Genomic DNA, 27,671 nt, shown 5'->3' with positions numbered 1-27,671 from the left:
TAAGGATCCTGGTGTTCCTTCAGTCACTGGAGCTGTATCACTTACAATAGCAATTGAGGTTTCAAAGAGCAACTCCTTCCTCCAGCTACACCAACATGCACACACAAATTCAGGGTTTCACTTTGTTTTATGTTACAGACACTTTATTGCAACTTTTCCCCTTTAACGGTGTCTGGATATTTTGGAATTAATATCTCGGACTTCTTTCTAATCCACATTGGTTCATCTTGTTCATTATGAACAGAGGATTCTACTTGTACTAAAATGTTGTCATGAATTTCAGGACTATTGAACATTCAAGTTGTTTGTCATTTTCTTTGACCACCAACATTGCTGTAATGAACAGGGATTTAAGAGCAAAAGTAACGAGAACACTTGCTTAACCACTTATGAAAACATATACAAGTAGAACAATCAAAATGGTGGATGCCATAGAGAGAACGAGGTAACAAAATAGGAAGCCTAGGGGCCGATGAAGTACATATACAAGGACTTCCTATATCACAAAAGTAACACTTCAGATACATGGAAAAAGAATTTCAATACCAAAAGGCACCTCCATCTCACATCTGTACATTCAAAAATAATTAAAATTTTACATGAAAAGTTGGAAACACAAAATGAACCAGAAAAAATTATATAAATTAGGACAAACGCTGCTTTGCAGTGGGAAGACCTTTGTAAATTTGACAGTAAAAGTGAAGAAGGAGTTTACTAGGGATCTGTTTGACATTACAGAAGCATTCACATTTGTACACCATAAAACCTCAAATACAACATTATAAGACAAACTACAGATTTGGGGGGAAAACACTCCATCATCCATGAAAGACCATATGTTAATAGTTGAAAAAACTTAATCAGAAAATGATAGCACCCAACAGAAGAAAAACCTTAATGGGCTTGGCCCAGTTAAAAACTACCCATCAATGCCTAAGATGCCTATAAAAAATGTGCAAACTAGATAACAAAAATAATGCAAATTAAAGCAATTTAATGCCATTATTTTTCATGTATCTGAAAGGCCAAGATTTTTTTTTTTTTTTTTTTTTTTTTTTTTGAGACGGAGTCTAGCTCTGTTGCCCAGGCTGGAGAGCAGTGGCCGGATCTCAGCTCACTGCAAGCCCCGCCTCCCGGGTTCACGCCATTCTCCTGCCTCAGCCTCCCGAGTAGCTGGGACTACAGGCGCCCGCCACCTCGCCCGGCTAATTTTTTTTGTATTTTAGTAGAGACGGGGTTTCACCGTGTTAGCCAGGATGGTCTCGATCTCCTGACCTCGTGATCCGCCCGTCTCGGCCTCCCAAAGTGCTGGGATTACAGGCTTGAGCCACCGCGCCCGGCCAGGGGTATTTTCTTTGTTAGGCAGTTTTCCCCGACTTTTCTGCAGTAGACGTGGGTTCTGGACTCCTCTCCTGATGTTCCCCAGGTCCCACCAGCCTGCCCATCACTTGGGCCGTTAACTTCTCTACATGACATGGGGTCTCAGGGGACTGGAGGTCCCACAGACATCACCAGCAGGGCTCCCCAGAAGCTCTCAGTCTCTCATGTACGTCCCTTGCACCCCGCCCCCCGCTTTACCATGCCCATTTCTCAGAATGACAATCGAGGCTAGTCTGAATTCCCTGAGTCTCACTGAGCGTGCCCAATCCTGTGCCACTCTTCCAAGCCCTAACCCCAACTGTGCCTACCTCCCGCCTCTGCACCCAGATGAGAATCATGTCATGTGCATCAGCACCTGCCGGGGACAGGCAGCCCACACAAATCCTAAACACAACCAGACGCGTCTCAGTCTGACAAGGCTCTGCTCAGACCTCAGCCTCACTCTCATAATAAATCAGTGGAAAAAGAAGGAAGAAAAATGGCAAAAGCAAGGAAACCTGATTTTAAAAAATGAGGGGGAGATGGAATGAGTATGTCTAGAAAGTTCTAATAATTCAGAACCTACAAATAAGTTAACTTGAGGGGAAAAATGTGTGCACGTATGTGTGTGTGTGTGTGTGTGTGAGCGCAGGGAGAGAAGTGATTTGCCGAAGGTCAAGGGGTCTGGAGCAAGGCTAACTCCTTTCCCAGGCCTCCAGCTACCTCGACAGGAGGCTGCCCCTTGGCTTTGCAGAAATGACTGAGGAAGGTCAGGCGGGAGGGAAGGTAAGCCCTCTCCGTCCCCTTGCCTGTCTAGGTCTGAGGGTCTCAACACACCTCCCCAGGCTTGTTGACCTCCCAAGGGGGCAGAGACAGGTAGTCCTGCTGCTTCAGGACTTTGAACAGCTGAATGACGGGCACCTGGGGCACAGCCTGGCCTGGGGGCTTCTTGACCTGACAAGCCTGGTCTAGATCCCTGATCTCAGGACAGGGTCCCGGGGAAGAGGGTTTACTCCGTGGTGAGAGAGGGCCGGGGCCCAGGCCGGGGAGGAAGCAATAGTCGCCCACCTGCTGCAGGACAAGGAGGCCCTCGGGCTGTGGGGATGTTGGGGACACATCTGCCCGGCGTTCCCCTGGATTCAGGACAGGGCTTCTGACCTCAGGGGGGACAAGATTGTTCACTGGGGACTTGGGGGACTGGCCCTCAGTTGGAGGGAGCTCCACATAGCCCTCAAACCCTGACTTCACAGGGCCTGGGGCTCCAGGGGGTCCACTGGCCAGCCCAGGACAGAAGCTGGGGGTCTGGTCTGAGGGGATGCCCGGAGAGGGAACCAGGGAGAGAGCCGAGGCCCCTGAGTGTGGGGGGAGTACCAGGTCTGCAGAGGAGACGTAACCAGAGGCCACTCCAGGGTCCTCAGGAACCCCAGAGCTCGCGGGTATAGCCACAGGGCTGTCCTTTGGGTCCTGTCCTCCCACCCTTGGCCCAAGAACAGGAGGGGCAGGGTCTCCCTCGGACTCCAGGGAGGAACTCCCTGCAGCCCCCTGGCTCGGCCTCCTCTCCACGTCCATGGCCTGGCCATGTCCCATCGCCTGGGCCAGAGGGACCAGCTGCACCTGCCCCCCAGCAGGCAGACACAGGTACTCCAGGGACCCCGGAGGTGGGGACTTCTGGCTCCCACACGCCTGTGGGGGCTCTGGCTGGCCCAGGATGTCAGGCAGGGAGCGGCTGTGGGGCGGCCCCAGGTAGGGCCCATTGAAGTCAAAGCTGGAAACCTGCTTCTCAGGCGTGTGGGAGGAGGCAGGCGGGCCTGGCTGGGGGCTGGGGGGCTGCTCTGTGGGCAGATCGGAGGCAGCTGGAGTCGTGTCAGGCCCAGATGGTGGATCACAGACATGCCCGAGGTCCTCTATGGTGAGAGGTGACACCTCGCTGTCCCCGAATCCTACAGGGAACACCCTGTGGGAAGAACATGGGCCAAAGAGTTGGGACCACCCTGGGCAGATGATTCGGCTCAGACACAAGGTGGGGTGGAGATGGTTCTCTGGAAGCCCTGATGTCCCCCAGAGCTCACAGTGAGAACCTGAGCGGGGCAGGGCTGAGGGAGCAGGGGCCCCAGAGAAGAACACGGGACATGAATTCAGTCTGTCTGTGGCTCGGGAGCTCCATCCTCCGTGCTGAGCTCAAGGTCTTCCTCCGCAAGGCTGGAGCCCTCTCCCTTTTGACCTTAAAGTCCATCCTCCTTCAAGCACCAGGCTCATGCCCAGCCTGTGCACTGGGCCACCCTTCCACCATTCTATCAACCATGCCACCCCCTTCTCCCTGCCGAGTCGGTGGTGAGCTGCCGGCTCAGGCGCTGAGTTCCCGGGAGTTTACAGACCCAGCTACCCCGTGAGGCCTCTGCAGTGACACCTCTGAGCCAACAGGGGAGGGGAAGGCCATCTGTTTCCCTCCTTCGCTTCTGGTCACTTCCTTTGTCTGGCCCTCCCTAACCTGGAAAGGGGAAGTTCTTCCTCACATCCACCCCAGGTGCCTCCTGCTTTAGTGCAAACCTGTCCCCTTGGATCCCTTCACAGTAAGCCACAAACAACCTCACCTGAGTCCCACTTTGCACAATGGGGTCAGCTCCCTGTATGCTCCCCAGAGGTCAGGAGTGATCCATGAGCCCAGACACTCACCCCTCCAGCTCAGGGAAGCGGCTGTCCCACGGCCCCTGGTGTAGGGGGCTCCCGCTGGTGAAGGCCATCATGCTGCCTGGGGTCCAAAGCTCTGCACTCCCGTTCTGCAAGGGAGGGATATTTGTGCCTGTGGGCATCAGGAGGCCCCCGAGGTGGGGGCAAGGCAGAGGGGGATGGGGGTGCAGGGGGATTCAAGGAGCCCCCAGACAAGAGAAGCATCTCCACTTCTTCAGGACTGGCCATGGCCTTTTGACACCAGCAAAGTGAGGCCCAGATAGGGGCTGGGACTTCCCGCATGTCCCTGATACCTGAGGACAGGGTCCTTTTCCTGTGATTTTCCTAACCTGGAGTGCCTGTCTCCATGCTCGCCCACATTTCTCCTCCACACCAGCCAAGAGAGATCCCTCCACAGGCAAAGCTGGCCCTGCCTGCCTGACTAAAGGGCTCCCATCACCCACATGCTGGTGTCTTCCCCATGGTCACCTCAGCCTCCCGCCATGGCCCCCAGCCTCCTGTCCCATGCCCTCAGCTCCCTTCCTGAAAGGTTTCCGTCTCCACCCTCAAGATGCCCTAAGCCTGAGATGCCCTGAGCCTGAGCAACTTTTGCTACCTGGCACCACTCGGACCCTCACAGCTCAGCCCAGGTGTCTTGTCCTTGGGGAGCCCTTCTGCCTCCTGACACCCCATCCATCCTGGTAGCAGGACCCCCCCGCTGTGAGCCCACCCTGTCCCGGGCAGCCCCACACTCAGTTCTGTCCACTGGGCTCCATGCAGAGCTCTGGCAGGCAGGGCCAGGCATGGGCACTGCAGGGAATCCCAGGAATGAATTTCCAAGTGCTGGCCCCGCTCCCAAAGCTCCCAAAGCCCCCTCCAGCCCACCTACATCCCTACCACCCAAAACCCACTGGAAGGGAAGGAGGTGGGGACAGAGACAAGAAAGGCAGGAACAGAGAAGCCCCCACCCCACCCCTCGCAGCCAGTTCCTACCTGGAACAGGTGGCTCTTGCTGGGGTTGGGGATCCTCTCCTCCCACTTTCTACGCAGCCTGGAAGACACCAGGGAGGTGACAGCCATCAGAGAACTCAGGGCCAGTTGCTCCCATGCTCGTGTCCAGAGGGGAAACTGAGGCCCAGGAAGTGAGTGGCAGAGCAGGACCTGGAGGGAGCTGGGTGGGATTCCCTGGTGCCCTCTGGGGTCTCGGCTACCACCTCCAGCCCCACAGAGTCCCCTCACCTGTACCCGTAGATGCCACAGAAGCGGAGGGCCAAGAGCACAGCGATGGTGAGGAAGATCACAACGAGAGCCAGCACCCACATGGGCAGCACTTCCAGCAGCCGGGGAGGAAGAGGAGTGTCAGCATCGGGGAGGGAAATCGACCTCAGGGCAGGGAGTGGGGTTGGCGCAGTATTCCCTGAGAGCCTGCTCTGTGCAGGCCTAGGGCTCTGGAACTTACTGCTTTGGAGGATTAGCAGAGAGAGGCCAGATCCATGCTGAGAAGGGCATTGGTCTGAACCCCCTCAGTGTTCAAAGTGCTGGGAGGACACCTGAGGGTCAGATCCTTTCCAGGATCTACAGCACAGAAGGTGCTACAGGGAGGGCAAGTACCACACAGTTCATGGCAATCACAGGGGACTTCCTGAAGGAGGTGGCATATTAGCTGGGCCTCTAGTAATAGGAAGGATTAGAGAGGTGGAGATGGGGAAAGGCATGCTGGCAGAGACACCAGCAGGTGCAAAGGCCCCTCTGGAGGCTCCTGATCCCTCCTGCTGCCCAGCCCTGAGCTCCCAGACCAGGTTCCTCAGGACTCCCCTCTTGGTCCTCCCTTGGGCCCATTGGCCTGGCCTCGTTTCTGCCTGGTTGTGGCCCTCTTCCTGGGCCCCTGCCACTACCAAGCCTGACTGTGCACTTGGGTTGCTCCCAATATCTCCTGTATCCTTACTCCCTCTGAAACGACCCCTTGGACTTGTCTTGTTCTACAGGAGTCCCCTGGTGGTCACTATGGTGAAAGGTGAGGGGTCAGTGCACGAGGCAAGTGCAGGGAGGTGGGAAGATGAAGGAATCACAGCAAAACCTTGCAATCCAAGGACCCAGTCTGCGGCTCTAGATTTTCTTGCTTCCATGGTAACAGGAAACTCTGGCGGAGCAACCACAAAACTTGGTAGTCCCAAAAGCTAAGAAATCAAGGGCCATATTAACAGAGGCCTAAGTCCCTGTTTAAAGGAGGAGTGATCATGAGACCTGCTCTCCTCTGCTCCCTCAAGTCCTCACTTGCAGTCTGTATTGCACACCAGGTGTCACTTTCCAATGACTAGTGGCCCAAGGGAGGGAAGGAGGCCTGAATGGGGTGGGGTCTGGAGCCCCACATCTGTGCCCACACAGCCTGCACTCTCTGCCCAGCTGCGCTGTCTCATGAAGAGTGGATGGAGAACTTCTGACTCCACGTCCAGTTTCTCCCTGCTTTACCCTTTGCCTCTTTCAACTTGCGGGTCTGCCGACCAGGTGGGAGGTGCTGTCTGCAAAGGCCTTCCCTTTCTATTTGGCCACCATCTAATTGGGGAGAGGGCTCACCAACAAGTTGTTGCAGGTCTACTACAGCTATTGCATTGAGGATTATATGGCAGTGAGAAACTATGAGCTGGTCCTGGCCAGAAGCTCTGGACTCCAGCCTTCACCTACCCGACTCGGTGTCCCAGGAGCACACCTCACTCCAGTCGCTCCAGGTTCCATTGTAGCCGGTGCGGGAGGTCCTGACCCTCACCCTGGCCCAGTATCTGGTGGAGGGCTCCAGGGCTGGCAGGGCCATGCTGTGGGCGTTCTGGAGGGTCTCAGTCTTGCTGTCCTGTGGGTTGGCGCTGAGGGTGAGGCCTGGCCCGGTGCCTGTGGGAGCGGCTGCAAATCCCTCCCACCTAGACCCTCAGCTTCGCTGGCTCCCAGCTTCTGCCATGCCCCAGGCCCGCTGCGGCTTCTCTCTCACCACCGTGGATCCTCCCTAAGGTCCCACCCAGGGAAAGCACTTCGGATGGCATCGGGGACTCCGCCTCTCAATGCAGGCCCTGACACTGACAACACTGAGGCCCGGAACCCTGAAACTACCTGTCCCACCATCTTTTGAGCCTTCTCAGCACACCCACATTATGGCCTTTCCAGGAATGCAGTGCAGGCTGACTGGACTCTGGACCCTGACAATGGGAGTTCAGGACCCCAGGCCCGCTCCTGGCTCCACCACTGGCCCACCTCCCTCCTAGCCTCAGCTGCCCCATTTCTAGTCTGAAGGTCTGGGGTTGGTTCTGTGGTTTCTGTTCCGGGCTCTGGAAGCAGGGGACTGAGCCCTGGCCTGGGCGCACCCCCGACTCATCAGAAGCAGCTCTGTCTGAGCCTCCATGTGTGTCCAGACGAGATTCCTCTGAGGAAATAACCCCAAACTTTCATGACTTTTGAAAACCTTCTTCCCAGTGCCCTTTCAACCCCTCCCTGCCCAGAGGGTCCTCTGTTCCCTGGGAACTCAGGGTCAGCTATTCGTGTTGGCCAAGCCACGCCACTTTTCCGAACCTCAGTTGCTTCACCAAGAGATGGAACAGTGACCTGCTAACCACATAGCCTAGTGATCACCACGTCCCCGTGGCTACCTCTCACTGGTCACCTGCCAAGGGCCCGACACCTTGCAGTTGGAACGCCCTCCCCAGTGTTTCTCCCCTCCCTGGACAAAGGGCCTCACCTTCCACGTGGCCGTGTCTTTCGTGTACTGGATCTCAAATGTGTGGTCTATGTGTTCGTATTGCATTTTCATTGTTTCCCAGCGCAGACTGTAGCTGTCTCCATCCCTGGTCACGTTGAGGGATGGAGGGGCCATCTGGACTGGAGGGAAGGACACCGTTAGGAGAGTCATCACACCCACCCTCCAACAGAACATTCCCCGTGTCTCATGCCAAACACTGGGGCTGTCTCCACTGGCACAAGACCCCAGGTTCTGTCCATGGTTCATCCTTTTCATCCCCACTTCACTATATCATGTTTTGACCTGAGTGGTATCCTCTTGGGAGATGCTGAGATACACTTGTTTTGTAGCGATGTGGCCCAGTGCTTGCATCACTCCTATTTTTTTTTTTTTTGGCAATAAAAATAAAACCACTATTAGTTGGTTCTATTCTAGGCAACCGGCTATTTTTTTTTTTTTTTTTTTTTTTTTTTTTTGAGACAGAGTCTCACTCTGTCACCCAGGCTGGAGTACAGTGGTGCAACCTTGGCTCACTGCAACCTCTGCCTCCTGGATTCAAGCGATTCTCCTGCTTCAGTCTCCCAAGTAGCTGGGATTACAGGCACCTGCCACCACGCCCAGCTAATTTTTGTATTTTCAGTGGAGATGGGGTTTCGCCATGTTGGTCAGGCTGGTCTTGAACTCCTGACCTCTTGTGATCCACCTGCCTTGGCCTCCCAAAGTGCTGGGAATACAAGTGTGAGCCACTGTGCCCAGCCTGACTATGTTTTAGGCAATGTTATACATATTATTTCACATGAATTATTCCACTCAATTCTAACAGCCCTATGTGGTGGGTACTATTAATCTTCACTTTTCACAGACAGGGAAAGTGAGTCACAGAACCATTAAGTAACTTGCCCTGAGGAAAGGCAGGTAAGCAGTGGTAGAACAAAGATTGCGACCCCACCAGTGTGATGGGCTCTCTTGTCTGACACTCCCAGAGGTGTTGTAGGGAGATGGCTGAAGGCCAGGACCATTCACACGTTCTCATCACCAGAAAATCCCCAATACAGCAGCTGTAGCAGGCCTTCAACAACATCTAGGTGAGGCCTCTCCCCAACGAGATAGTGGCCAAAGAGAAAGGGGAAGCCCTTTGCAGACAGCACCTCCCACCTGGCTGGCAGACTCACAAGTTGAAAGAGGCAAAGGGTAAAGAAAGCAGAAACTGGGTAGGGAGTCAGAAGTTCTGAACTCTAATCTTGATCTGCCTACTAACAACTGTGCAACTTTAAGTAAGTCACTCAACCTCTCTGAGCTTCAGTCTACCCAAAAGAAAAAAGAGAATGCTTATAACCTCGATGCCTTCACAGTATAAACATAATATGAATGCCTGTAATTTGTTGAGGCCTCTTATGTGCCAGGCATTATATGAGGCCCTTAATATATCCTGTGCGTTTGAACAATCAGAATTCCTTTTTCCAGTGAGGATCCCAAGAGAGTTAATGATAGATTCAAACCCAGGTAACTAAGACAAATTGGCCTCTGCCCTTCACACGTGCTAAAGACTGGATGGAAGAACTTGGTCATCCTGAAACAATGTGAGAGGTTCCACTGCACTGGGGTCTTCGTTACATCACAGAAATGAAGCATATTAAACTCCAAGGATCAACACTATCTGTACGCACCACAGGCCCCAGCTGAAAAGTACATCATAGATCAATTACATTAAAGGAAGAATATCAGTCGGCGGGGAACTTCGGAAATCAGAAAGAGGAAAATCCAACGAGGAATGAAAGGGAGGGTTTTGGTGACAGGACCAGGAGGGTGTGGCTAGCGGTGGAGATTTGGAGAGCTGCAGGATAGGAGAGGGAAGCAGAAGAAAAGGACAAGAGATCAGAGGTTTAAAAGATCTGCTCCTGTTTTCGGCCACTGCCATCGTGGTTTCATTGCTTCTCTGTTCACTTTCGGTCACTGGACTGCATCTCTTTGAAAGTGACAAACATGAAGACTTAGCCAGGAGGAACCCTGAGCTGATCTGGGTTACACAATGAGGGTGTGCTAGTCCCCAGACCATCCCCACAGCGGGCTGGGAGCAAACTCACTGTTTTCTGAGCTCTTTATGCGTTTCTCTGCCCTCCTTGGCTGAACGGAGACGATGTATTGGCCATGGGTCCCGGGGTCGGGCACGGGAATCTGGCAGTGGTGCCTGGTGTAGAGGCTGCCGAGCCCCTCCCTCAGCACTGGGGAGCACTCTTCCTCCCTGAGGAGCACAGCAGAGCTGAGGGCAGGGGGAGGGAGGGCACACGGGAGGGAGGAGAGCTTGGGGTGGGCTGTGGCTTCTGCTGGGGCCCCAGGGACAGGAGGAAGCATGGAGAGAGCAAGGCCAAGAGGAGGGGAGGGGACGGAGGAAAAGGATGCTTACCCTGCATCTGGGCTGGGCTTGTAGAAGAGGCCAAAGGAGACTGAGCTGGCCACCTCCTGCCTCACCTCCCAGGAGCAGCTGAGCACGGCGGCCCCGTCAAAGAAGCACTGCAGGTTCTGAGGCTGGGCCTCGTCCCCTGGGAGGGAGACAGGTCTTCATGCACTCCCTCCTTCATCCCTCCCATCGTTCTCGGTAGGTGCCCTCTGTGTGATTCATCACAGAGGTCACGAGCTCTGGGGTCAAAAGACCAGGACTGAAACTTCAGCCTGAACCTGCCAGCTGGGTGTCCAACAGCTCCGAGAGAGAGAGTTCTGTGCACCTGCACACCCTCCCAGAGAGTGGAAATAGTATCTAAGTTTCAGTGTTTGGGGATTGAACAGAAAAACGTGGGTAAGCCCTGCACATCCTGTAGCCTCCAGTAACACACGGCTGCTAATAGCGCTATTGTTGTTATTATTGTAATTGCCAGTGGCAGAGAGCATGCAGGAACCGGGAAGCCCAAAGTGAACAGAGGCAGAGTCCTACTGGGCAGCAATCACAGTAGAGGTGGGACGGCCCAGGAAGGCTCCTGGAAAGATGGCAGCAGGAGCTCTGGGAAGCCCCCAGGTGGAGCCCAGGAACCCTGCTGTGCCAGGAGCTCCTGATGAGCCCACCCTCCCACCACGGGGCATTTCCTGAGCTCTGGCTCCATTACCTGGCTGGGAGTCCCAGCGAACCTCTGGGCTCCATTCGCTGGGACGTCCCGAGAGCCGAGAGCCTGAGGCCAGGCGGGTCCGCACTCGGGCCACATAGGTGCTGCTGGGCATGAGGTGCTCTGGCCCCAGGGTGGCCTGGGAGGCGTTGGAGAGGAGGGTGGCTGCATCCTGTCAGAAGACAGTGGGTGCTGAAGGAGGGGTACCGCCCATCCCTTTGGGCTGGGCAGAGCGGCCGTGGTTCCTACCTCCCAAGAATCCTGGAGCCGCTTGTAGACCACCTCAGACTCCAGATCCCCCAGGGACAACCAGTGGCTCTGGGGACTCCCAGGGGCCACACTCCAGGTCAGCAGGAAGTGGTCCTGGTCGGTGTTGATCTGCAGGTCCTTGGGCGCAGGAGGCTGGACTGGCGGGGGGAAGTGAAGGGCACCTAAGGGCTGGACTGCTGGGGGGCAGTCAGGGCCTGCGTGGCCTTTTGTGTGGACACAGGGGCTTCCAGGCCACCCCTGCCCCCAGCAGCTAAGGGACCTTGAGCAAGACCCATTTCCTCTGTGGGCCTCAGCCCTTCATCTGCAAAACTGTAGCGTTTCAACATGAAAGCAATGGAAAGCCGTGCCGATTGCAACGCCCATGTGACCCGAGCTCCATAAAAGGCGCTGGCAAGGAAACTCTCATTGGAGCCTCCTCTGTCCTGAGGCTCCCCACTGCCCATGCTGCGGCCTGGGTGGCTCCTGCCAGCAGAGGGGCCTGCGGTTCAGAGGCCTCCCCCTCCTGCCATCCAAGCTCCCTTCCTCCTGCCCAGGGTCCCTCCTGCTGTCAATGCCTGGGGCAAATGCCTCTGGCTCTAGGAACGTCCTCGGAGCCGCATCTCCAGGCAGAATCCCTTATTCTTTCTCTCATTGCCACCATAGCTCAGTGGAATTCCCTCCACCGGGGTCTTACCACAGCCGAGGGATTCCTGTGTTTCTGTGTCTGCCTCCCCTAAGGGGTGAGGAGATGGGGGTGGGTGGGGTTGGTCCTGACCCCCTTCCCTACCTCCAGGCTGAGATGTGGCTGCTTAGTGAATTACAGGGCAAGGTGAACGAGTGAATGAATGAACGGATATGCGTAGGCAACCTTGGGGCTTCTCATGAAATCCTTGCAGCCACAAGGCAAGCACCCATCTCCTGGGAACTCTGGGTTGTTCAAGAACATGCAGAATGAAGACATGGCACCTGGTTTCTGGCATTTCTGTGTCTGCTTGCTGAGGGATGACTTTCAAACAAAAATACCCTGACACATAGGATGTAAGTGCTCTCTGCTGGACATGGGCTGTGGTGTGTTACAGCGTGTCAGGAATCATCCGCCCAGAACGGCAGACACACAGCAGGGGAGCCACCCCTCCCCACCCACAGCCAGGACCAGCGTCCCTCATGGGTCATTGCACTCCCAGCCCCCGAGGCTGTCATGGAGGGGGAGTCCTTCCCGGCAGAGCCCTCTTGGAAGCTGCCACAAACTGCACAGACTGGCAGCCCCATCAGAAACCTGCTCAACCAGCTCAAGAGGTTTAGTCTACCAGCTCATGTCACAGATGGAGAAACTCATAGAGGAAGTGAAATGTCCAAGGTCTCCAAACATGGAGCCTCAGAGCAGATCAGAGGCAGGCCTGTCACCTGCCCAGTACCCCCCAGCTTCCTTGATTCATTGCTAGTCTGCATTAGGCTGGACCCTACCTCACTGCTCAACACAGCCTCCAGGAGGCCAACGGCCACACTTCTCTCCCTATATCTAAGTTGTCTCCCTCGCCCTAGAAACCTTCCTGGTTTCCGGGCTGTAAGCTCCAAGGGCAGGGTTGCTGGCTGGTTTGTTGACAGCTTTGTTGGTATATGTAGGTGCTCAAGGAAAGAGGGTTGAATGAATGAATTGTGTGTATATCCAAACTATGATTTGCATGCCCTCATGCCCCCATCTCCTAGCCAGCTGTGTCCTCGTCATTTCTAGGAATGAGTGCTTGAGGTCACATCCTGAGCTTCAACTTCTTTCCCACTCCTGCTCCTCCAATCTACCCTGTAAGTCCCCTGTCCCCAGCATTCTCACATCCACATCTGATCATGGCATTTCCCCTCAGTGCTCTCCATGCCTAGAGGGTCCCCTCTACCCTGAGACTGCAGGAGACAGAAGCCTCTCCAGGGCCAGGTCCCTGCCTGTGTCTCCTGCTTCTTCCCACCACTGCCCAACCTTTGAAGTTGATGCTCCCTGGACACAGTGGTCAGCAGGTTCCCCAGCCACCCGTGCCCTTCCGATCCCCCAGCCTCTGCACAGCTGTTACCCTGCCAGAGAGGCTCCTCCTGCCCTCCTCTCCTGTCCACCCTTCAGATCTGAGTTGCAAAGCTCTTCCTTCTGGGAAGCCTGTGCTGATCTCCCAGGGACATTGTGCTTTATCCCCTGCATGAGGCACCCACCCGCCGCTGTCAGTAAGTTCTTACGGTGGACGACATACAGCGTTTCTCCTCCCTCCAGCCTGGGCACCCTGAGCTGCTCTCAGGAAGGAAGGGACTCTCGTGTCCATCAAACCCATGTGTGGAAACATTGCTTCTGATGGATTGCTGGTGGCCTAACCCATCCCCTCCTCTGGCCGTGGCTTTATGATGCTGTGACCAAAAGGGGCAGGAAGCCATGGTCAGAGGCCCTTCCGTGTGACCTTTGCAAAGAGCACCAGGTGGGCTGGTGGTTAGGACCAAGGACCCAGACCATCCTGCGCTGGATCTGGATCTCAGCTCTGCCAGCAGCAGCAGAGAGGCCCTGGACTAGTCACCTCCCTCTGTCTCTGTTTCAGCAGCAGCCAAAGACACCAGTAACAGCACCAAGCGTGCCGTGGTTCTGAGACTGCAATGACAGCCTGCAGTTCCTCCTACCAGCCTGCCACCAGCATGGGTTTTTGCCACGTCAACGAAAACTTTCATGAAACATGTCCCTTTTTAGGTTTAGCTTCACTCTAAGCAACCATTTCCTTGAATCCAGGACTTCGAATTGCGGGTTATATTTCTTTCTAATGTAGAGGCAAATAAAACTTAACTATATAAAATGATCATCTACCCCATCCTAGACCACAGATGGCTTCATGGACCACTGTGGGATTGCAGCCCACACCGGGGTCCCTCCTCCAGGGCAGGGAGGAGAGAAGCTCCCTGTCTACCATGCAGGAAGCCCCTGGGAAGGCTGACCCATCTCTGTCATTACTACTCGGCGGGGGGACTTCAGAGGAGGCATCTGACCTCCTGGGCCTCAAGGGCCACATCCAGGAAACGGGTTGCTTCAGAGATGAGATGAAACAATTAAGCGGACAGTTTTCTAACTGGGTAGGCTTCTAAGTGAGTGGTGAGAACGGTTTTCTTCAAGGGAAGCCTGCAGTGCTGGAAGCCCATGGCTTAGTGGGAGGTGGTAGCAGCCAGGGGCATAGGAGAAGCCTTTGTCAGGGGCCCCTCATACAGTCCCTGCTCTGAAGCCTCCACGTAACCAGACCACACCCTCATCCCTCAAGATACCCTCACCCAACCCCAAGCCACAGTCTCCTGCCTTGAAGACTCCCTGGGCCACCCCCGGGGCCCCCCTGTCCACACAGGAAACCAAGCCCCGGGCAGGGTCCCCAACCCCTCACCATGCTGGGTCAGAGTGACGGTGAGCTGGGTGCCCAGAGGCCTGTCTGGTTGGAATGAGTAGTAGTCAACGTCCGTGACGACAAAACTCTGGTAAGGAATGACACATCTCCTGGGCACGCAGCGGGGATAGGGGCAGGCTGACCAGGGCATGTCTTCACTGAGGTCACAGGACACTGGCTCTGGAGGGTCCCTGCTGGGAGAGGACATGGCTTAGCCCAGGGTGTATGGGGATCACTCACTCATCAAAGGTTCACTGAGTGCTCACCACGTGCCTGGCTCTGTCCAGAATCAGGGGCCAGGCAGTGACAAAACACACACAAATCCTGCCCCCAGAGCTGCCATCCTGGGAGAAGGGGACCCGCATGGAAAAGAGCGTGTAGCGTGAGCAGTGGAGAGAACTTCATGTGGATAAATAAAGCAAGCAGCAGGTGAGGAGGGAGTAAGGGCTGGGCTGGGGAGGCAATTTGAAATATGGGACAAGCAGGCCTCTCTAAGGAGGTGACCTGGGGGCAGAATGTGAAAGGCATTGAGGGAGGGACTGTGCAAATTGTGAGGAATTCAGGAAACGGGAACAGCATGTGCAGAGACCCTGGGGCTTTGTTTGATGTGTTGCGTGGTTTGGCCTCAAACCAGTGTATGGGGAGTGGAGCATGTGACAGGGAGGTCTAGGAGACCCACCCATCAACGTGATGGGATTGGATCTCACTGCGAGTGAGTGGGAAACAGTTCTGAGCAAAGGTGTTGTAGATTTTGATGAATGCTTTGAAAGGATTCCTGAGCGTCCTCAGTTGTGAATAGACTGAGGTGGGAATGTGGCAACGTTGGAAGCAGGGGGCCCTGTTAGGAGGCTTCTGGAATATCCAGGTGACAGGAGGTGGCGTGCACCAGGGTGGTCAGGCTGGTGTGGGTGAGATTCACGCTCTGCTTGAGCTAAGGTTGGCAGCATTTGCTGGTGGAGGGATATAGCAGTCAGGAAGGAATGGTGGCAAAAGAGACTTAAAACAAAATCCTCCCTGTTGTTTAGCTTGAGCCACTAGGAGCTCCCATTTAGAAAGGGAGATGGGGAAAGACAGAGGCAGCAATGCAGCTCAGGTGAGAGCAAGACTTTGGCTGAGGACATCTGGAGTCGGAGATGCCTGTTGTTTAAGTGACAGGTGGAGAAGCTAGTGAGCCTGGAGGCCTGGAGCTTAGGGGAAGTGTGGGCTTGAGGTCACCTTTGGGAGATGCCCCTGGGACCTAAGGGGGTCTCCGCAGAGTGGATACAGCAGAGAGGAGACCCATACACTAGGCCTGGGTGTCTCACCCTTGGCAGCCGAGAGAACCAAGAGGCTGCAGACAAGGAGAAAGAGGAGGGTGGGCAGGGCCCCGGGGGCGCTGGGTGAGCTGTGGGCAGAGCCAGGTGCAGGAGGAACTGCTGGGAGGCTGCGGCAGTCCTCCTTGTCAGGGGTTGCCCCTGGTCAAGTAGGAAGAAGGCAGAGGCTCCACCATGAGATCCTGCTCCCTGGGGCATTTGCTGACTTGGACCAGAGCAGTTTGGGTGGCCTGGTGGGGGCAGCATCCTAGGGGAGTGGGCCCAGGAGGAAACGGCTGGAAAGAAACTGGATGTGGTGAGTGTGGACAACTCTGTCGGGAATGCTGCTGTCAAAGGAAGCAGACAAAGAGGGGCCGCAGGGTTGCCAGGTCAGGAGATGCCCAGGCGCTGCACTCCTGAGGTTTGCAAGGCGATTGGGAAAGATCCTGAGAGAGGGTACAGTGGGTGGCACAGGGCAGAGTGGGGACTTGGGGACCGTGATGTTCCCGAGCAACAGGACCAGACAGCATCAGGTCTTAGGCCTTAGATAGGAGCCCCGGTCCAGGCCCACACCCCGGCGGTAGGCAGTGGGGAATGTGAGTGTGGGGTGGGCAGGGAGCTTCTCCCTGGTCCCCTGTTGTGCAGCAGAAAGCAGGTCACGGGAAGGGGCAGGATGGTCTTTGGGGAGAATGGAGAAGGTCCAACAGAGGTGCCCAGGAGAACTGAAGGCGGTGGAGGGGTGGGGAGTGGCAGAGCCGGTCCCACCCCCCAATGCTGGGGTGACCTCCAATGGGTTGTCACCTGCCTCTCTGGTTCCAGCTGTTTAATTATTTCATTTGAGGCTGATTTAGATCCTGGCCAACACCCCAGAGCGATGCTGCTCTCCTTCCCGTGTGGTGCATGCCCAGGAGAGCTCGGGTGGGAGAGGTGGCAGCCCATATGCAGAGGGGGGACCCTGGGAGAGCGCGGAGCCCCCTCCCAGACACGTTCACACGGCCTGTTCTGCCACTCCCTACCTTGTGGCCAGGGCTGGCACTTCACCTCCAGGGCCTCAGTTTCCCCATCTGTGAACTCCCAGGCCAGCTCCCAGGCCAGCATCATTGCCCTGCTCTGCTCTGAACAGGCAGGCGGTGGCAGAGTTGGGGCATCGTGGCCTGGCCCTGCCCACCTCACGGTGAGGAGGAACTAAGACAGGACATGTGGGGCAATTGTGTTAAATTGTGACAAAATAAGAGAAGATTGTCACCATTGTCACCAGCACCATCATCAACAACGTGAGTGTAGAAGGCACTCCACAGAAACCCCAGGTCAGACAGCAGCGCCCGGCCTGGCAGGTGTCTGGCAGGGCAGGAGCTCCCAGGAGGGCCTCCCTTCTCCTCTGTCCTCTGTCCACTTCCACCCTGAGGCTGACCTGACAGGTCCCTCTCTACACCACCGTCCCACGCCAGGCACAGGGGACATCGTAGCCCCTGCCCGTGGACCCTGCACCCAGCGTCACTCACTCATTCACCCGGCGACTGAGGGTCACGTTGACAAGCCGCTGGGCATCCTGGGTGTCCGCCCACCTGCAGGTGATGTGGCTGGTGTAGTCATTGTAGCAGCGTAGGGTCCGCAGTGGGATGGTTTCTGACAAGAGGAGTAGGAGGGGGTCACCTCTCTTTCCTGTGGGGACCCTTGTCACCATCACCTCCAGCTGCTCTGGGATGCCCAGCTCGGGGGAGGGGTCTCCCAGGTCCCTGCAGAGGCACCAGGTGGCCAGGCAGAGGTGCCCTGAGTTGGGAAGGGGGTCTGCCCGATGGGGGGGGCTCCTGGTTGCAGACCCTCCTCTCCCGACAGAAGCGCAATATTCTGTTGGTTCTCAGCACACTTTCTGGGGCTCTGCTGTGTGCTGTTCCCGGGCACGGTCCCCTCCCCCACCTTCAGGACAGGGACATGCATCAGGCACAGGCCTGGCCCCTGAACCCATTGTGCAGCCTGGGAGGGGGCACACACTCAGCCCTGGGATGCAGTGTGGCAGAGTCCCACCTATGCCCTCCCCCCTGCTTTCTAGTCCCCAGCCTCGGGAGCCTGATAGTTGTTAAGGGGACTGTGGTTCCAGCATTGTCACAGAAGCCCTTGGGAGTCTGGGAGCCCTTGGGAGGGGCCATTTCACCTCAAGAACCCAGGAGCATCCCAGCATGGCCTTCAGACACAAGGAGGGTGCTAGCGGCTGAAGCAGGGAGAGAACCCCGGCCGAGGCCCTGCAGGAGCAAAGTCCCGGAGGTGGGAACCCCTGAGGCGCAGAGAGTGTCTGCTGGGGAAGGAGGGACGGGGAAACGGCCAGAGCAGCCATCCTGGAGGCTGGGGGCCAGGAGTGCCGTGCTGAGAAATGTGGGCCAGGAAGCCGGACACGCTCAGCTGGACTTTCCAGGACAGGATGAGCAGGAATGTGCAGGAGGAGGGAAGCGAGGGAGGCCCAGGGGAGGCCAGGGGGAGAGACGGAGGGAGAGGAGCAGGAGGAGGGCTGGTGGGCAGGGTCCTGGGGGTAGGCTGCGGCCCTCCCCCAGGATGCAGCAGTGAGGAGGGGGACAGGGAAGGGGGTGGGAGCCACGGAACTCACCTTCTGCCCCTGGCAGGCTGTGCCCCCAGCACAGGGCCAGCAGGGCCATGGAGAGCAGCCTCTGGGCCAGCGCCATCTCCCTGGTCAGCTCTGGACAGGCAGGTGCCAGCACTGGTGGGTGCTGGCCATGGGCGTGGCAGGGTCCTCAGTGTCCTGAAGTCCTGTGTTCCTGCCCAGCTGGGAGCCAGGCCAGATCCATTTCACAGGTTCTTGGGACCTCTCCCTCCCGGCCTCTGCCTCCTCCAGGCCTGCAGAAGGAGATATCAGCAGTGAGCTGCCCCTCCCCTTCCACGTGTCCCAGGGACACCACCCATGTTGTGGGGACAACCCAGAGAAGTGGCCCTCACGCGTGACCCCTCAGTGTCCTGTAACATGAAGGCAGTGGACATGTGCTGCATGGCCTGAGGCGCTGGGCCCCCACTTGGGTCACGGACACTACCACTGCACAATGTGCTAGACAGCAGAGCAGCCGAGAGGGGGGCCTGGGATTTGACTCCTACTAAGCTCCCCATGGGCTGCTGGTCCACGGCTGTTGGATGCCACGGTGTCATCCCCTGGACATGAACACACGTACACACACATGTCCTCGCTTCCACAGGGCCTGTGCTCTCCCCACCCCTGCTCCATTTACCGTCATCCCCCCACCCTCTGCTTGCCAGTTCCCTTTTCTCCTCGGAGGCCGGGGGTTTCCTCCCTTTCAGTTCACTGGTCTGGGAAGTACCCAAGAGAGCAGAACAGACAACTGTGGCTCCTTTTCTTCTGGAAGATTGCTGGAAGCTTCACTCAAGATGCCCACGTGAACACACACACACACACGCACACACACAGGCACACACATGCACAACACACACACAGGCACACACAGATACATACATATATACACATACACACAAAACGTGCACACATACCCACACATATACACACAAACGCAGACACAGACACACACACATACACAGACAAACACACAGATACATACAATATACATGCATATACTCACGCAAACATGCACACACACATACACACAAACACACACAGAGAGACACAGACACACACACACATGAACAACACAGATACATACATGTATACACACATATATACACATATGCACACAAACATGCACACACATTTACACATATACACACAAATTCACACACAGAGGCACACACATACACACACATGCACAACACACACACATACACATATACACACTCGCATATACCATCTACACACAGACATACACACATACATACAGATACATGCACAGATGCACATACACACACACAGAATCTATCAGTGGACATGCTGGCTGGAAACAAACTCTATTTGACCCCAGAATGTACTAATACATGATGAAGGAGGAATCAGGAATCAATGTGAAGTGATGAAATATTCAATTTAAAAAAATGCTAAAATCATTGAATAACAACATAAAAATGCCTATCTAAAACCCCATTTCACACCATTCCCCCAAATAACAAGTTAATTACAAATTTCAATGTAAAATGTTACATCCTATGAAACCTGCAAACCAGAGAAGTGAATGCCTTTGAACTCTTTAAGCTTAAAGCATAGGAGAGACATCACAGAGACAAAGGCTGGCAGAAATACATAAAAGTGAAATCTTCTGTAATTTATGAAACTGACAGAACCATAAAAGCAAAGGACAGAGTGCAAACAGAAAATCTTTGCACCGACGACGTACTCATCCCTTAGGGCTACTCTAACAACATACCATAGACGGAGTGGCTTACAAGTAACAAAGTTTATTTCTCATAGTTCTGGAGGCTGGGAAGTTCAAGATTCGATATCTGGTGAGGGCCTGTTCCTCACAGTCTTCTCCCTGTAATCTCACATGGCGGAAGGAGCAAGGGAACCTGCTGGGGTATTCTATAGGGTGCCACAGGCACTACCACCAGATATTCTCACATTGGGGATTAGGTTGCAACATCAAGTTAGGAGCACTTAAACATATAGACCATAGCAACTAGAATTATGGAGCACAGGTTAGTGTAAAAGGTGAAAACAAATCAATATCATTAAAGAGTACAAACAACATTCACATATACAGAGAGAATGCATGATAGTGGCTGACAATATTGCAGTGTTTTCCTTGAGCCAGGCATTATTCAAAAGGCTTCACGGATATGAATACGTCCATGTATAGGTTACCACTAGAATCTCCACTTTGTAGATGAGAAAACAGGTGGGATGTTATATAATTGGTCGACAGTCACATGGTTGGTAAGGAACAGGTTGGGATTCAAGCCCACGGTGAGTTACCTCTAGACTCTGTCCCTGACCTCTATGCCAATAGTGATTCCATTTCTCAAATCTCCGAACAGCGCACATCTATTCTGACATACACTAACCCAGCAGACGCTTCTACAGACAGGCACAGAAACAGCAAAAATAAAAGAGTACATTAAGACATCTAAATCAGCATCCTCGGGGAGATTTGAGAAATCATAGCCATTTCAAAGAAGGCACTTCTATGCAAAGAACAGAGTTCTTGGAATTTGAAGATGTGAGATCCATAATTTAAAAAAAAGTCAGTCAAAGGCTGGGCGCGGTGGCTCATGCCTGTAATCCCAGCACTTTGGGAGGCCGAGGCGGGCAGATCACTTGAGGTCAGGAGTTTGAGACCAGCCTGGCCAACATGGTGAAAACCTGTCTCTACTAAAAATATAATATTTATATTATATATATATGGCTGGCCATGGTGGCACACGCCTGTAATCCCAACTATTCTGGAGACTGGGGCAGGAGAATTGCTTGAACCTGGGAGGCGGAGGTTGCAGTGAGCTGAGACAGCTGCCATGGCACTCCAGCCTGAGACTCTCTCTCAAAAAAACAAACAAAAAAACCCCAACAAACTATCAATAACGGGCCAAACCACAGAAGGGATACCACAAATGAAAAAGATAGATGTATAAAATAGAGCAAATAATCAAGAAGATGAAAAGTCTTAGAGAAAAGTTTAGACCTGGGAAAGAAATTCAAAAATTCCAGCATCCGGAAGCAGGGGGTGGAGAGAATTAAGAACAGGTATGGCAGACAGTGTCAGCCACCTAGTCTGAAAGACAGTGGAAGACCGTGTCCCTTTCCTCCTGGCAGCAGAAACCAAGGTTTCAGTTGAGTTGACTGCTACACAGAATAAAAGTTTTTATTTCCTCTACTCCCTTGCTGCTAGGTGCCGTCAAGTGACTAAATGTGATCCAAGGAGGTGAGAGTGGAAACATTGTGTATGTCTTCCAAAAAAGGCTGCTCGATGACAGTTGACTCAGGTGGGAGAGGTTCATTTTTGTCCCTCTGTCTTTCTTCCTTCGTCCAGCCTGCAACTTGGAGGTGATAGCTGGAGCTTCAGCAGCTATTTTGGACCATGAGGTTACCTTGAGGATGGAAGTCATATGTGAAGATGATGCAACAGAAAGAGAGGAAGTTGGATTCCCACTCTAACTCTGGAGCAACCATACTAGCCTGAAACTGCTACCCCTGGGCCTCTTTTATATGCTGGGAAAAAGAAACTTCTATGTTGTCAAGCCACCATTGCTTAGGGATTTTCCATGTGCAACCAAACAGATACAACAGCAAATGGGGAAAGCTTCCCAGGGCTTTCAAGAAGACAACAGGCCACTCAATAAAGAACAAGATTCCTTTGTGAAATATTTTTTAAAGACAGTAAGGAATCTGTATTCAAGGGGCAGGGACTACTACAATGGGATTTTATAGTAGGGGACAGAGATCGGAGTTAACTCTCAAGATTCCTTTTAATAGAGCCAAACCCAGTTCTCACTGGTAAACTTTCCATCTTGCAAGAATATGAGGATAATCCTAGAAATGCTTCCAGGAGAAAACAAATAGGATACTTTGAATGCGACAAGGGTCAGATTGGCTAGAGATTTCACATGAGAGACTCTGAACTTTAAATAGATGTCTTGAAAATACCAAGGGAAAATCATGCTTAAACCTAGAATCACAAAATGCCAAGTTTTCTTTGACATTTAAAGGACACAAAAAATTTTGGATATGTAAGGACAAAGAAAGTTTTTCAAATCTTTTCTGAAAAAAATTACTCCAGGTTATATTTCAGGAAAAAAAAAATCCAAGAAAGGCTGAAATACTGAGGCAAAGAAACCAGTAACACTTATAGATAAGTAAAGAAGAATACTGAACCAAAACTCAGATGATTTTAACATGGGAGTTGGCTGTGAGGCTGGGGTGGAGAGTGGAGGAGAACTGAAAACTTGCTAAAGATCTCCTCTTGTTTTGGAAGAGCATATATGTGCTAAATAAACCCAAATGCTGGTAGCAAATACGGTTTCTTTAAAAAAATATGTATATATTTTTTGAGACAGAATCTCACTCCATCACCCAGGCTGGAGTGCAATGGCATGATCTTGGCTCACTGCAATCTCTGCCTCCTGGGTTCAAGCGATTCTTGTGACTTAGCCTCCTGAGTAGCTGGGACTACAGGCATGCACCACCATGCCTGGCTACTTTTTGTATCTTTAGTAGAGACCGGTTTTCACCATGTTGGTCAGGCTGTTCTCAAACTCCTGGCCTCAAGTGATCTGCCCACCTTGGCCTCCCAAAGTGCTGGGATTACAAGCGTGAACCACCGTGCCCAACCCAGAAAATATAAGTTCAATACATTTGAAATCCTTAAAAATGTAAAGATTAAAAATCACTAAGAATGCAGAGTAAGCATGGGGACAGGAGGATGACAGAGAAGGGGTGGGAGGGACAGAGAAAGGAAGAGAGAGAAAAGAGAAGAGAAAAACCAAACACCTTCTTACTTAAAATAAACACACACATAAAACATTCCCAGGCTTATGAAGAAACTGAATGGTAGGAATAAAAACTAGGGGGAAAAAAGCAAAATACTAATTCACTCCAGAAACAAACAATTTCATAGGTCAACCTGACAAAGACTTTTAAAAGGAGAAGACATCATGGCCAAGTAGAGGGTGCTCCATACATTGAAGGAGAACGCTCGAGAAATCTACTCATGATTCAAACAAACAGATGAACAGATTAAAAGGGAAAAAGGATAAGCTGATCTTGAAAGGTGCTCCTAAATATTTAATAATAAACAAGACTTTTCTGGTTAAATGAACAAACAAACCCTGGCAAACGAGGCAGTGGAGGAAACGTTGGCATCACTGAATGTCTGCCAGAAACCAAATGCGATGTCAGAGCCAAGGGGGCACGTTAGTGTCCTCCCGTAAAAGCCTCACATAAGAGGCTCTCACTATTGTCTTTACTTCCAGTGGCCAATGTCCCTCAGATAATCTCTAAATTCAATGCAATCAACATGAAAATTCCAAAAAGATACTTAATGGACTTGGCAAACTGATTTTCTTTTTTTTTTTTTTTTGAGATGGAGTCTTGCTCTGTCGCCCAGGCTGGAGTGCAGTGGCTCCATCTAGGTTCACTGCAAGCTCTGCCTCCCAGGTTCATGCCATTCTCCTGCCTCAGGCTCCCGAGTAGCTGGGACTACAGGCACCTGCCACTACACCTGGCTAATTTTTTGTATTTTTAGTAGAGACGGGGTTTCACCATGTTAGCCAGGATGGTCTCGATCTCCTGACCTCGTGATCCATCCACATTGGCCTCCCAAAGTGCTGGGATTACAGGCGTGAGCCACCGCGCCTACCACCCTACCCCTCACTTTTTTCTTTTTTTTTTTTTTTTTGAGACAGAGTCTTGCTTTGTTGCCCCAGCTGGAGTGCAGTGGTGTGCTCTCGGCTCAGTGCAACCTTTGCCTCCTGGGTTCAAGCAATTCTCCCACTTCAGCCTCCCAAGTAGCTGGGATTACAGGTGTGCATCACCAAGCCCGGCTAATTTTTTGTATTTTTAGCAGACATGGGATTTCACCATGTTGGCCAGGCTGGTCTTGAACTCCTGACCTCAAGGGATCTGCCTGCCTCAGCCTCCCAAAGTGCTGGGATTACAGGCATGAGCCACTGCGCTGGGCCTCGGCGAACTGATTCTAAATTATAACAAACCGGAGATGAGAGACTTGCTCCATTCCCTGGAAAAATAATAAGGAATGTAGTGGTAGCCAAATGGAACAGAAAACAATAAGGAAAATAACAAAGTACATATAGAATCCTAGGATGTAATAGGAGCACTTCGAATCATTGAAGAGAGGAGAAACTGCACACTCATAATTAGCAATGTTAAGACAATTAGATGGTAATTATTTTTAAAAGTTACTTTACACATTATTCACCTCTCTAAATTCGAGGTAGGCTAAAAATCTGAAAGTCAAAACCAAAATGTAAAATTATTAAAACTCTTTCTGTAATCTTGGAGGTTTACAAGACACCAAACCAGAAATCATAAAGTAAAAAGAGGTTTACAAGACACCGATAATCTCAGAGGTTTACAAGACACCAAAACCGGAAACCATATAAAAAGTAATGACAGGTTTGCCTTAACAATGAAAACATTTTTATATGACATAAGACATCTTAAACATGGTAAAGAAAAAGCTAAGTGATAACTTGGGAGAATATATTTTCAACATATATAAATGGATTATTAATATACATAATAAACGAGTCACTCCAAAAGTTAAGATGTAAAAGAGAATTCAACAGGAGATGAACAAAAATTTCTCCACGTTCATCATAAATGAAATCCAGATGGCCAATCCACATATAGAAAATGTACAACTTCACCCATAATCAGGGAAAGAAAAAAATCAAGCAACATTGAGAATTTCCGTACATAATATTGGACAAAAATTAGAAGATTGATAATTTCTCTAAAGGTAAATTGGCCCTTTTAGGCACTACCTGGGAATGTCAGCTTAGCTCAGCTGCTTTGAGACTGATTTGACAATACCTATTAAAATTTCTAACACACAACCTCTTGCATGGTAATTCTGCATTTAGCAATTTAGTCTATAGAAACAGTTCCGTAGACGTGGAAAAATTAGAAACAATCTAGGTGTCAGTCAACATGAGATTAGATGCATTGTGGTGTACTCATCCTAATAAAAGCCACATATTTCTTAGGATTACTTAACAAGTTAGATCTATATGTATTATTGTAGAAATTTTGAAATATTCCAAAATATAATATTAAGTAAAAAAAGAAATTATATATATATAAATAATATATATATAAAAAAAATATATAAATAATCCCATTTCTGTAAAAAGAAAAACTACCAGCCGGGCACGGTGGCTCAAGCCTGTAATCCCAGCATTTTGGGTGACTGAGACAGGTGGAACACCTGAGGTCAGGAGTTCGAGACCAGCCTGACCAACATGGTAAAACCCCATCTCTACTAAAAATACAAAAATTAGCCAGGCCTGGTGGCGGCTGGGGACTGTAATCTCAGCTACTCAGGAGGCTGAGGCTGGAGAATCACCTGAACCTGGGAGGAGGAGGTTGCAGTGAGCCGAGATTGTGCTACTGCATTCCAGCCTGGGCGACAAGAGTAAAATTCCATCACAAAAACAAAACAAAACAAAAAACAAACAAAAAAAAAGAAAAGGAAAGAAAAACTACATGCTTGTATCATGCTTAGAAAATGTTCTAGGCCGGGTGCGGTGGCTCAAGCCTGTAATCCCAGCACTTTGGGAGGCCGAGATGGGCGGATCACAAGGTCAGGAGATCGAGACCATCCTGGCTAACATGGTGAAACCCCTTCTCTACTAAAAATACAAAAAACTAGCCGGGCAAGGTGGCGGGCGCCTGTAGTCCCAGCTCCTCGGGAGGCTGAGGCAGGAGAATGGCAGGAACCCGGGAAGCGGAGCTTGCAGTGAGCTGAGATCCAGCCACTGCACTCCAGCCTGGGCGACAGAGCAAGACTCCGTCTCAAAAAAAAAAAAAAAAAGAAAATGTTCTGGAAGAATACATGTGGTGAGAAGAGTAAGCTATGGAACTTGGGAAAAGAAATTGCTGGGGACTTTGTCTCTTGTACTGCATACTTCTAGATTATTCTGATTTTCATGAAGTCAGGTTTCTGCGTAGTTGCTTGTTTAGTATTAAATACATTCCTTCTACAGTTTATGAACTATCCTATGGTGTTGGTATATCTGTACACTGGAACAATATAAATAAAACTGCAGGATGAAAAAAAGAGTGACCAAAAGCTAATTGGAAATGTTCGCTCATTATAAAATGATTAAAAAGCAGGAAAGATAATAGAAAAAACTTAGAATTTGGCTATACAAAAATATAACAGCAGGGTTTTTGAAAACTAAAAATTGCACATATGCAGCTCGTCACTAGCACCCGTCTGACAAGGTCCCAGTAAAACACCTGCCCTTTCATTCTCAGGGCCAGTACGCACGCCTGCACACACCCTAAAGCAGACACCCCAGATACCTACCTACCCAGCCAACATACTTGGTTACAGAACACACACACCTGGGCACCAACGCACATCAGCAACCCAAATAAGCAGGGCAGAGTGTCAGAACTAAGTTCACTCTGTTAAGTTCAAAGTGAGCTTCTCTCAAGTTCAAAGTGAGCTTCTCAAGCCACACCGCACCCAGCTCTGGGCCTCAGCGCAGCAAGCTTCCAGGTTTCACCCTCTGCCTCTTAGTCTCTCTGCACTCCAGCATCCCCAGGGATCCGCACATGCACATACACACAGAGACACACACACAAATGCCCACACAGGCAAACACACGAGCATGCATTCTCTCTGTTTCTACATCAAGATGTCAGGGACTCTCTATGCTCACCATTCCACAAATGAGGAGACAGAAGCCCGGGGTGGACAGGGGGTGCTCTCACTACCACCAGCATCTTAGTGACAAAATGAAAAACAGACCATAGGTGCCTGACTCCCAGGCCTGAGCTCTTTCCACCCCACTAGGTGTCCTTCCCACCAGGACCAACCAGATCCCACTGGCGAGGCTGAGTCCTCCCCAGAGCTATCGTACAACACCAAAGCAGCTTGGCACCCCTGGCTGCCTCCCCACCCGCTGGCTGCCCCAGGAGTCTGGGCTCAGATCATCCCAAGAGGCCAAGCCCTAACTCTTCCAAGTCCCCAGGGCGCAGCTGCCCACAGGACGCCCCCCAGGCTCCCCCTGTCCTTTTCCATCCTGGATTCCCCACATTCCCCTCTGCTGTGACCCCACCCTGCCTCAGCACCGCTCCTGGACGCCGGAACATACCTCTGTGTGGTCGGAGAGTCCAACTTTCTTCTGGAGCCTCTAGGCAGAGTGAGCCTCCCACACTTCCTATTTATGTTGACGTCATCAGGAAACAGAGAAGCAGAAAGAGGAAGCAGTGCCAGCCCAGGACTACTTTGCTAATAGTGCACGTGACTTT

At 52.0% G+C, this 27,671-nt stretch overlaps 1 protein-coding gene across 4 annotated transcripts; it reads right to left on the bottom strand.

The window, feature by feature from the left end:
- Positions 1–108: 108 nt before the first annotated feature.
- On the bottom strand, positions 109–27,647 carry LOC105464508 (colony stimulating factor 2 receptor subunit beta). 4 transcript variants are annotated; one of them, XM_071080534.1, is made up of 15 exons: positions 27,515–27,647; positions 18,372–18,619; positions 17,275–17,398; positions 14,481–14,674; positions 11,092–11,249; positions 10,846–11,014; positions 10,152–10,287; positions 9,832–9,989; positions 7,748–7,887; positions 6,709–6,871; positions 6,104–6,166; positions 5,266–5,356; positions 5,020–5,077; positions 4,033–4,136; positions 109–3,313 (listed from the first exon to the last, which is right to left on the bottom strand). In XM_071080534.1, exons 2-15 carry the CDS (start codon positions 18,445–18,447, stop codon positions 2,188–2,190), a joined length of 2,760 nt encoding a protein of 919 aa, XP_070936635.1. In that variant the 5' UTR covers positions 18,448–18,619; positions 27,515–27,647; the 3' UTR covers positions 109–2,187. The 4 variants fall into 4 exon arrangements, with proteins under 4 accessions (XP_070936635.1, XP_070936636.1, XP_011710781.2 ...); XM_071080535.1 differs by having other exon boundaries at positions 14,481–14,671; XM_011712479.3 differs by lacking the exon at positions 6,104–6,166.
- Positions 27,648–27,671: the final 24 nt, after the last annotated feature.

The sequence above is a fragment of the Macaca nemestrina genome, chromosome 15 (assembly GCF_043159975.1).
Source record: "Macaca nemestrina isolate mMacNem1 chromosome 15, mMacNem.hap1, whole genome shotgun sequence".
Lineage (NCBI taxonomy): Eukaryota > Metazoa > Chordata > Mammalia > Primates > Cercopithecidae > Macaca > Macaca nemestrina.
This window is presented reverse-complemented; position numbering and strand designations above follow the sequence as displayed.